Source organism: Mustela nivalis (assembly GCF_964662115.1).
Source record: "Mustela nivalis genome assembly, chromosome: 4".
Classification (NCBI taxonomy): Eukaryota; Metazoa; Chordata; class Mammalia; order Carnivora; family Mustelidae; genus Mustela; species Mustela nivalis.
This window is the reverse complement of record NC_139023.1, coordinates 16,756,155-16,768,384: the sequence shown is the minus strand read 5'-3', so window position 1 is coordinate 16,768,384 and position 12,230 is coordinate 16,756,155. Positions and strand designations below refer to the sequence as shown.

General features: G+C 34.9%; 1 protein-coding gene across 1 annotated transcript in view; it reads left to right on the top strand.

The window, feature by feature from the left end:
- The window catches only part of LOC309863791 (uncharacterized protein), a 171,687-nt gene extending 160,559 nt beyond the window's left edge, over positions 1-11,128 (top strand). The window contains exon 6 of the mRNA XM_082728968.1: positions 10,929-11,128. Within this exon, the coding sequence (XP_082585094.1) occupies positions 10,929-11,019 (91 nt within the window). The 3' untranslated portion in view covers positions 11,020-11,128. The remainder of the gene's footprint in view (positions 1-10,928) is intronic.
- The last annotated feature ends 1,102 nt before the right edge of the window (positions 11,129-12,230 follow it).

The window sequence follows — 12,230 nt, the reverse complement described above, 5'->3', positions numbered from 1 at the left end:
CCCATTCTGTTGGTTGCCTCTTTGTTCTATTGACTGGTTCCTTTGCTGTGCAGAAGCTTTTGATCTTGATGAAGTCCCAAAAGTTCATTTTTGCTTTTGTTTCCTTTGCCTTTGGAGACATGTCTTGAAAGAAGTTGCTGTGGCTGATGTCAAAGACGTTACTGCCTATGTTCTCTTCTAGGATTTTGATTTATTCCTGCTTCACAGTGAGTTATTTTCTCACTTTTGAGTTTATCTTTGTATATGGTGTAAGAGAATGGTCGAGTTTCATTCTTCTACACTTAGCTGTCCAATTTCCCTAGCACCCTTTATTGAAGAGACTGTCTTTTCTCCAAAGTGTATTTTTTCCTGCTTTGTGAAAGATTATTAGACCATAAAGTGAAGCTTCATATCTGGGCTATCTACTGTGTTCCACTGGTCTATGTGTCTGTTTTTGTGCCACTACCATGCTGTTTTGGTGATCACATCCCTTCACTTTCAATCTGGATGTATTCTTAGGTTTCAAATTGGTCTTCTGTAGACAACATATGGACAAGTCCTGTCGTTTTATTTAGTTTGCAACCCTGTGCCACTTCATGGGAACATTGAGACCATTCATGTTTAGAGTGATTATTGAAAGATATGTTTGTTTTTACTAGCATCATCTTGCCTGTGAAGTCTTAGTTTCTATATATTGTTTCTGTAAATTTCTGTTCTATGACACTCTTGGGTTCTTTCTTCTTTTATAGAACCCTCCCCCCCTTAATATTTCTTGTAGTGCCGGCTTGGTGGTCACATGCCCTTTTAAACCTTGCAAGTCTTGGAAGGTCTTTATCTCTCCATACATTTTGAATGTCAGCCTTGTTGGATAAAGTATTCTTGGCTGCATGGTCTTCTCATTTAGTACCCTAAATATGTCTTGCTAGCCCTTTCTGGCTTGCCAGGTTTCTGTGGACAGGTCTGATGTTATTCTGAAAGACCTTCCTCTGTACCTAAGGAATCTCTTCTTCCAGCTGCTCTCAAAAACTCTTGTCTAAAAGTATGATTCATCAGTCTCACAACCAAGTGTCTTGAGGTCGTATAGATTTGTTGATCTTGGGGGGTGATCTTTCTGCCTCTAGAACACAAGCGCTGGTTCCAGTCCCCACATTGGGAAAATTTTAATGGAGAATTTGTTCAACTATATCTTCTAGTCTTCTTTCTCTCTCCTGCCCCTCAGGGATCCCAAAAATTCTGACATTGGAATGTTTCATGATGTCATTTATTTCCCTAATTATATTTTTATGGCTTCTGAACTGTTTGTTCCAGGCATTTTCCTGATCCTCCTTCTCTATCAGTTTGTCCTCTGGATCACTAGTTCTATCTTCTGCCTTGGTTACCCTACCTGTTAAAGTATTTAGATTAGATTGGATCTCATTGACAGCATTTTAAATTTCTTCCTGGATGGCTTTCACTTTTTGCTCTAATTGATTCCATGTTGCCACTAATGGTTTGCTCCACCCTAGCCATTTGCCTTGATAATCATTACCCTGAATTCCCTTTCCGACATACTGTTTATGTCCATATCCAATAGCTCTGATGGAGAGGACAAAGTCTCTTGAATTTTTCTTCTGTTGGGTGTTCCTCCTCCTAGTCATTTTGGTGGGAGGTAGTTGAGGGGATATGTAGCTGAATATGTCAACTGTGATCCAGGCAAGGTGCACCCTGAAATGCTTCTGAGCAATTAGAAATCACCACCAAAAGAAAGGGGAAAAAAAAGAGAGAGAGAGAGAGAGAGAGAGAAAGAGAAAAACAGGGGCACCTGGGTGGCTCAGTGGGTTAAGCCGCTGCCTTCGGCTCAGGTCATGATCTCAGGGTCCTGGGATCGAGTCCCACATCGGGGGTCTCTGCTCAGCGGGGAGCCTGCTTCCTCCTCTCTCTCTCTGCCTACTTGTAATCTCTCTCTGTCAAATAAATAAGTAAAATCTTTAAAAAAAAAAAAAAAGTGAAAAACAAAGACAGAAAAAAAAAAAAGAGAAAGAGAGAGAGAGAGAGAAGCCCCAGCCAGAATGGGCCCCAAAGTTAAGATTTATAAGGTATACAAACAAAAATGGACAAACAAAAAACTGAAAAAAGTAAATGACAAGGGGAAAAGAAAAAAAAAAAAAAAAAGAACCCAGCCAAATGAACCCCAAGTCTAAGCTTTATATATAATACCAGAACAAAAACAAATACACAGAAACACTGACAGAAGAAAAAGATGGGATGGTGGTTATAAATCCTGAATGTGGGTGATGAAGACTATTTTGATTCTTCCTGGGTGTTTCTTGATATCTTTATTAAAGGACTTAACTTTCCAGAGAAAAAAGGATCTTAAAACTGGTTTATATATAGGGGTAGTATTGATTAGGGAGAGGATTACCTTGAAGTTTATATCTATATATATATTAAAAAATTAGAAAAGCAAAAGAAAAACACAGGTATGTATGAAAAAAGTTCAAGTTAAAAGGTTATTATGGAATATGTTATATTAAACCTCTAGTTGTAATGGTAAGTAGGTTAAAAAATTAGAAAGAACAAGAATAGTGAGAAAAAGAAAATTAAAAATAAAGTTGTATTTATGAAATATACAGGTTTTAGGGCAATACCAGGAGCTTAATATATTGTTTTCCCTGATACTGAGGTTCTACAGTTTTATGGGGACCCTGTGGTGGTTGTCCTCTCATTCTTTTGGCTGGCTTTCTTGGGGAGAGGCCTGCCATGTTGTTTTTCAGGCAGTCTTCCTTGGGTTGAATCCTCTTGCCCCCATCAGGGGGCTGGGGTCTGTTGAAACTGGTTTTTCAGGCTTTTCTTCTCTGAATATTTTTGTTGTTTGACATCTTTTTGCAGTTTTGGAGGTTTAGTGGAAAGCAAACTGCACCCAGACCTCCATCTCAGAGAGAAGCCTCTGTCTGCTCCCCTCTGGGTTGTCCAGAACACACAGACTCTCCCTCTGCAAACTCCTCTGAGCTGCGCAAACTCCCATAGGCAGTGCACATCCCCAGCCATTGTCTCAGGGGTTGCCCAAAGTGCCCGCCTGTCCCTGCACACTGCCCCCCCACCCCCACCCCATGCCAAAACCATGAGCAATCTTGGTCCAGGGAGCCCACTTCCAGTGGCTGCCTTTGTCTGGACTGCTCTCTGGGGTAGTTCCTTCAAGTTCAGGCTGGGAGTGTTCAGACTCTCTGCAGTTCCTAGAGACCACTGGCTAGCAAGGAACACTCTCAGGCATGGGTGAGGAGCATGGTTCAGGCACCAGTTGCCCAGTGAGCACAGAGTGCAAAAGGCTGTGGTTCTAGGGAGCACCCATGAGACTCCTTCACGTGTGCCAGGAGGAATGAGCCCTGGTCCCAGCAGTGATATAAGCCATATAACCCTGTGGGTCTGGGACAAGGAACTAGAGGCTCTACTGCTGCACTCTCTCTGGCATGGGTGGTCACCGAGGGTGGCCATCCTTGGTCTGTAGGCTTAGGCCCATACCCATGACTGCCTGATTCCACCAGTTGCCTTTTAAGATCTTTTGCTCTTTTTCAGTGCTTTTAACTGGACTCCAAGGCAATGCTGGTCCCCAATCCCAGAGCACTTTCATATTGAGGTATTACTCTCCAATGGTTTGTTTCTGGTGGCTCCCTCCTTCTTCTGTTTATCCTCTGATATCAGTACAATTGTTCCCAGTACATTTTACGTGTCCACTGGCATCTTCTGGTCCTCTAGAGATCCAGAAGTGTATAATCCTACAACTCAGGCTGGTTTCATGGGTGTTCAGAGTGTTCTGGTAGATAATTAGCTCACTTTAAGGGACTGGTTGAAACAGGGTCTCCTACTTCTCTGCCATATTTCCCCTCCTCTATTTCTGAAATTATTAAAGTACCACCTTAAAATATATGTTTATAAATGGATATGATGTTTCTCTATTTTTTTTTTATTTTTCTGTAATAATGTTATTCTTTAAGGAAAATGTTATGTTGTCTTTGGAGCACCAAAGAGTGGGATGAATTCTCCAAAGAGATTATCTGGATCACTGGAGCTTTAAAATGTAGGCTAATCCCCTGCGAGGATTATTTGGTCTTTAGAGTTTTTGAAATGATTTGGAATAAAGGATTTAGTATAAATATGACCTGAATTTATGCTGATTCGCAGTAATAATAATAGTACCTTAATTTTTATTTAAAGATTAACTTTGGGTAAAACTTCCACATTATAGCCCTCAAATAAACAATTAAAGACAATTATACATGTGATTTTAGATGTCTGAAGTTCATATGTCAGTTAAATGTTTCAATGGTATATAACAAAAGGATGAAAAATTATCTCCATTTGGAACAAAGAGAAGATTTTGTTGTTCTGGATATTAGAAGATCATTACATATAACCCTCACTCTGGTCACAAGTAGAAAATCTGAGGTGATTCCTATTAGCTCAATTTTCTCACAGAGATTAAGAACACTAATTATTGAATAGAGGCCTTGCACTGAGCTCCAACTGCTGCTTGCTGAATATGTAACTGGATCATTTGATCATTTAATGTCTTATGATATATATTTTTGATGTGCATATGAGGATTAAAGAGTCTATTATGAATATTAGGGATGATAATCTATGTAAAATGACTAATACAATGCTTGCCACACATGCAGATATTGAAGCCAGTTTACGGTTTGTTTCTCAGGCTGTTGCACATTATCTCACAGACCAGACAACTAAGTTCTTAAAAGCTTTGATGAACATTATACTAACAAAAATATGCAAATGTTTAAGTAAGAAAGGAAAAGCACTTATTTAAGTCCATATCTATATTTTTCCAAGACATAAATTAAACTTACTATTCAAAAGTATGCTTTGGGCCAAAATGTATTAAACTATGTTTTCCATAAGAAATAATTTTATAACAGAGAACTGTGACAAATACACAGCTATGGAGAGAAAGTGTAAAATTATGATAAAATTGGTTACACATTTTTTTTTTTCAACAAGGAAAAACAAGACACTTAATGCCTCATAGCATGGAGGACTTTAGAAGAAAGGAAAAAATGAAGTGGGGTAGAAATCAGAGGGGAAGACAAAGCATGAGAAACTGTGGACTCTGAGAAACAAGTTGAGGGTTTTAGAGGGGAGGGAGGTGGGGGGATGGGTTGGCTTGGTGATGGGTATTAAGGAGGGCACGTATTGCACGGAATACTGGGTGTTATATGGAAACATGAATCTTGGAACACTACATCAAGAGCTAATGGCGTTCTATATGGTGACTAACATAACATAATAAAAAAAAAAGACACTTTAAATGCCTCTTGACTATGAAGTATGACAATCTGTTTCCTGCGCCTCCCCCCTTGAAATCAATGTTAATAAGTGTAGTTTAGAATACTATGGAAAACAATGCACACTGTCGATATCCATACTGACTGTGAGTTTTTAAAATCTTATAAAGTTATATTTAATTCAGAACAATTAATGACACTTATGGATATTACACTTTATGTTAACATAAACTTCAGATATATGCCATTTTAATTTATATTTATTTTCTAATTATTGGTGTATGAACAAAGCTACTATAGTAGCTGTTTTCAACTGATGATACATGAAACAATGTAATATCCTTTTCCTTTACCACCTCTAACTGAATCGGGCAAAAGAAATAAAAACATTTTCAGACAGTGAATACATCATTTCGGAAATTTCTCTGAAGTCAGGTGGAATGAATCTGCCAAATGAACGAAAGTGAGCCACAGCTGCTGCCCCAAAATTGATCTATTTAGTAGGATATATCTGTTTAATCTCTCATGATGGATCATGACACAAAAAGCATCTTGACATGAACTGAACTTGACATTTGTCAAATTAATTTCTCATTTTCTCTCCAGAAACAAGAAATGTTGCTAATTTGCAGCATATTCACAGCATATACCAACATTTATGTAATTACATAACATATGGCACATGATTAAAATGGTCTATGCAATATTGTATTCAAAATGAACACTCATTCAAATAGAACTTAACTATTCAATTTTAGTGAAGTGCCTATGTGTTATTTCAGCAAAATACTTGGTTTTGAACATATTTGTTGTTGTTCTTATTTTTTATTTTTCTAACTCCTTGTCAGTGAAGCTGATTTGTTTAATTTTTATCAATTTTCATATAAAATTCACATATTTTCATAGTGAATTTAAATATAAGGGTAAATAATAATAAATTATAGTAATAATTAAAAATACTATAGAGAAACTTGTTTTTTTTCCTTTTTACAAAGTAAAGCATATCTCTGCGTGGTATATCTTTGTTGTTTTTGTTGTTGTTTGTTTAAGTAAGATAATATATTAAAATTATGATTTAAAAATAAGTTCTGAACATTATGCAGATCAAAGTTTAGAAAGAATCAAATCTGGAAGCAGAGAAACCAAGAAGGAAGCTATTTGTAGAAGCCAGGGAAGACATAAAAGATGATAGTGTATTATATGAGTACTACAGTACACAGAACAAATATATATATAAATATAAGAGTAAGAAATTTGGGGGAAAAGATGATGAATTAAGTTTTAGATATGATGGTTTTCAAATGCCTAGATTTGTATTTACTGAGCTAAAAATAAATTGTGCTAAACTGGTATAAATTCCAAAGGAAAAAACAAAATGTGAGCCTGATTTTAAGTCTCTAGTACCTGACTTTGGTTACTGGTCATGGGTGAGGTCACTCAGGCAAAAAGAGTGTTACTCTCTTATACTGGGTGCATTCTTTCCTCAGATTTTTCATTAGTAGGTGAGCTGCTATTCATAGCTTACACTTCAATTTACATAGATTAATAAGCATTCTGCAACATTGTATTATTGGGTATTTGATATGCTGATTTAATTAAACAAACAAACAACAACAACAAAAAGCCAAAGAGCTGCCATTCCAAAATAAATTGCTCCTAAGTGACTGACATACTTGAAAAAAAAAAGATACTTTAAGTCCATGTACTTTATCTTATGAGATTGCTTCTTAATAATTTACAATTTAATTTGATTTAAAAAAAATATGTAAGAGGAAGGAATATTATCTGGCCATTTCAAAATAAATCATTATCTCTGTCTCTGATAATATATAGGTAGATTGTATCAGACCACGCTCTATAAAACACTTGTAAACAATAGGAGACATTTTAGAAAGCAACCATTGTTGACATTTATAAGAAATAAGTCAAGCAGAGAAAGACAACTATCATATGATCTCCCTGATATGAGGAAGTGGTGATGCAACATGGGGGCTTAAGTGGGTAGAAGAAGAATCAATGAAACAAGATGGGATTGGGAGGGAGACAAACCATAAATGACTCTTAATCTCACAAAACAAACTGAGGGTTGCTGGGGGGAGGGGGTTGGGAGAAGGGGGGTGGGGTTATGGACATTGGGGAGGGTATGTGCTTTGGTGAGTGCTGTGAAGTGTGTCAACCTGGTGATTCACAGACCTGTACCCCTGGGGATAAAAATATATGTTTATAAAAAATAAAAAATTAATTAAAAATTAAAAAAACAAAAAAACAAAAACAACAACAGAAAAACTCATAAACTAGAGAAGTGTACCATGAAAGAAGAGAACTGAGGTTGAATATTTAATAATTCTTACTTGAGAGCACTCTCTGTACCACAGATGTCAGAGAAGTAAGGTGGAAACTCAAACAAAACGCCCTGGGTTTCTTGCAGTGGTAACAAGATATTGAAATTTGGGGTTGCCAGAGCAGCTGAAAGGTGAAGTTGAAAACTTAAGAAAGGAACTGTAGATAGAGAAGTTTAAATTTCCATTTCAAGCTGAGTTAAACATACAAAAAGCATACCTAAGCTTATCGCCAAACTGTCGAAGACAAAACAAAGTAAAATGAATGAATGAGAAAGAATTAAAATCCCTCATAGTACCAGAAAGCAGAGAATGAAAAATTAAAAAAAGTCATTTACCTACACAGAAATAACTGTATTAATGATACTGAATTTTAATCAGAATAATGGGAACTAGAAGTCAATAAACCGAAATATTCAAAGTGCTAAACTGAAAGAATGACAGAGCAACCCTGTGTTTTATATCCTGAGAAATCGTATTTCAAAAATAAGGACAAAGTAAAACATTTTCATATAACTCTTAACTGTAAAAATTCATCTGTATATTGTAATATAAGCCAAAGGGAGAGTTTCAGGCTGAAGGAAGATAATCCCATGGGAAACTTAGCTCTTCTGGGTGAAATGAAGAGTGATAATGGACATGGGAAATGTAAAATATCTTTATGGTGTTATATTTATTATATATATGTGAATATAATATATGTGACAACTACACAAAAGATGGGGCAGTAAACTGAATCGTACCATTAACCGGTTCTTACATTTTATGTGAGGTAATAAAATATTAACTCAAAACAAACTTGATAGATTAATGATGCAATTATAATACTTAGATCAAGCACTAAAAATAAGCAAATAGGTATAGCTTAAAATTCAATAGAATAAAAGTGCAGTACTACCTAAAAAAATTAAACTAGAAGAAAAAAGGAAAGAATAACCTAGGAACAAAATAACAGAAAAAATGGAAAACAAACAAAATGGTAAGCCTAAAGCCAACTATAACAATAATCATATTAACTTAAAAAGTACTACACTTTTCAAATAAAAATATAGAACCCATGTTGGAGAAAGATGGCTTCTTTATTCTTTATTCTGTTTGGTGTACACTCTTATGACTGACCGAATATTTTATTCTGTTACTGTGCCATACCACTTCATGCTTGTTCAGTGAATGTTAACATTGGTAGCCAGAGTCTCTGTTTTAGTCCTTGTCTTTGAATTTTATAGCTTGTGAAAATTATCCATAGATTCATTGTCTTTATCAGTCTTAGACTGTCAGTTGTATTAGATTTTTTTTTTAATTTTCTGTGTTATATTTGTATAAAGATTTTAGTAGGACTTTGGAATTGATTACAATAGAGCCTGTTCTACATATTCCATTTGATACAAATATTTCAGCCTAAAGGGGAGCTTGGGTGGCTCAATCAGTTAAGTGTCTGCCTTCTGCTCAGATCAGGATCTCAGGGTCCTGGGATTGAGTCCCTCATAAGGTTCCCTGCTCAGCAGGAAGTCTGTTTCTCCTTCTCCCTCTGCCTCTCCCCCCTGCTCATACTCACTCTTTCTCTCTCTCCCTCTCAAATAAATAAAATCTTAAAAAAAAAAACCCACAAATATTTCAGTTTATTGTGGTTTTATTGTTTATAACATATAATTAGTATATTTTCTTATTTTATTAAGACTAAATGATGATTCACCAAATACTTTCCTATATTTTCTTGAAATGCTTTTAAGGTATAATTTTCTTTAAATTTAGATTTCAAAATTCTGAATTTTGTATCAGTAAATGTAAATTATGTAGCACAGAGATAGATACTGTTAACATTACTATTACTTTCCATTTATATTATATAATTTTAATTCACAATTGTATGAGGAGGGGATAACACAGTAATGGAAGATGGTTGGAAGAAAGGCAGGCAGGGGCAAGGGACCCTCATTCTAAGAGGAAACTACCCTTAAAAAGAAAACAATTCTATACCACGATGGAAGGAGCCCTTCACTGTTTGCCATGTGAACAACTACCTGATAGGTAGATGAACATGAAGGTTAATCAGATGAAAACAGCCTGCCAACAAGCCCATAAAGATTTCTAGACTTAGTAACACCCATGGCAACTCTTTCGGATCCCTTCCCTTTTTGTTAGCTGTGTACTATATCTCAATAAACTTCACTATTGCTTAATAAACTTTGCTTTGCTGCCCACCAATCTTCCTCTGGTCTACCTCTTTATTCTTCAAAGCAGAGTGACCAAGAACTGCAGGCTTTGAAGAAAAGAAATTTTGCAACAGAAGCACAAGTGAAGAATGACATATTTTTTAATAATACTAGAGATTAAGAATTTTAATGTGTATAAAAAGCATGTATCTTAAGTAAGGACAAATTACTCTATGAAATAGCTTAAAATCATTTTAGTTTCCTAAAAGATTTAATGGGATTAATCTGCTCTTCCACTAGGGAATGCCTCACATAGTCAAATTGGGGCTTTTGTTGAATAAAGCTTATATCACAGCCCCTTATCAAAAATGAGCTTTTGCGAGGATGTATTTTACTTCGACAAATACATCTTCAATCCCTATCAAAATAATTATTGTTAGCCAGACTCTATCATTTTTCATTGAACAAGAGATTGAAATAACATAACCTAGATATTACCAAAGTTGATAATGAATTGAAAGATTAACTAAATAACCATTCAACCTAGAGATTTTTTTTTTTAGTATAATTGATATTCTGGAGATAATGTTTATCATATATTTGGTATATTTGGAGGACAATAAGAAGTTAAGAGGAGGAAAGTGAGTAGCAATTTAAATGCATTTCATGCACATAAACATTCCTAAAGGTGTTGTTTCATATTGCTATTATTTATAATACACTATTTTCTAAAGCACAGCAGTTTTGAAGATTTAAATTATCTAAGAACTAGCTAGTATTCATTCAATTGTATTATGTTAATTCTTATAAAAATTTAGTTCTCAGTTTCTCTTTTAAAGCATACAGATGTTAAATGCCAAGTTGATTAAGGGAAAATCTAGAAAGCATCACATACAGCACCAGGTATATTTGGAATCTTTTTTTTTCTTTAAGATGCCTGGAAAAGCCCAGAGATAGTCTATGGAATATTTAAGGTTTGGTAAACAATCAAATCATTAAGTAGTTCAGCAACCAAGTTATGCTTATCCACCCTAAAAACTATACTTACAACACTCTCTTTTATTCTTCACTCTGGAATGTGTTGTTGATATGCTTTGATTTATTTGTTTCAACTTCAATTCCAAATTTGTAAATCAGATATTGTTTCTATCCCAGTGTAATTTTTAAAAAAATTTTTTTAGATTTTATTTATTTGCCAGAGAGAGAATGCAAAATGAGGAGGAGCAGCAGTCAGAGGGAGAAGCAGACTCCCCAGCTGAGCAAGAAGCCTGATGTGGGATTCCACCCCAGGACCCTAGGATCATGACCTGAGCTGAAGACTACAGCTTAACCCACTGAGCCACCCAGGTGTTCCCCCAGTGTAATCATTTGAGAAGTGTTGTTGAAATACTTTTTTTTTTAGTTGTATGCCTTCTACATATGTGAATTTAATGAAAATAATGATACACTTATGTTTCAAAGGCATTGAAATTATGAAAACAAAATAAGTCAGAAAAATAATTATATTATGTACTTCCAATTCTTAAAAGCCTTTAACTGATGTTGTTCTTAGTAGATCAGTGTTTTATATAATTTTTACAAAGTAATTTTTAATCACAACATCAACATTACATCCTTGTTTTGCCTCTCCTCTATTTCTTAAAAACAATTGGTACATATTTCATTAGAAAGAACCTCAGAAAAATTTGCATTCAGATTTTAAATTGTATAAGATTGATCTCCATGGAGTTTTGTTTCCAGAATCCTTTTTGTTTTGCTTAGAATTTTACTATGGATGCTCGTTCTCTAAATTCAATTATAGGAAAAGAATATAACATAAATTTATGATTTGTATATATATAACATGTTTATGCATATTTAAGATTGTTTCCAGTGAAAGAAGCATAAATGCAAATACAGTTTTTTTTTCATTAGATATTCAGTTCTCAAAAACTGTAAATTGGATTGCAAGACTGACTATTGGAAAAAATGAATATTGATATGGAAAAAAAATTTGACTCCTTCCTCACACCATATTCAAAAATCAACTCAGAAAAATCTAAATGTAGAAGTTAAAGGCTTAAAACTATTTGAAGAAAACATAGTTATAAATCTTTCTGAACTTGAATGAGGCAATGGTTTCTTGCATATAAATGCAAAAGAAGCAGCATCAAAAGAGAAAAAAAGATAAACTAATCATCATCAAAATTAAATATGAATCAGCTGACACTATGTTAGTCAATTTGATCTACTATAACAAATTTCCATAGACTGGGTGGTTTCTGAAGGCTAGAATTCTGAAATCAGGGTGCTGGCAAGGATTAATTCTTGGTGAATGCTCTCCTCATAGTTTACAGAGGAACTTCTTATGACTCACATGATAGAAAGAGAATAAGATATTGCTTTGAATTTTTCTTAGAAAGGCATTGATCTTATTCATGAAGGCTCTACTCTCGACCTAATTACTTCCCAAAGGCCCCACTTCCCAATACCATCATGTTGGG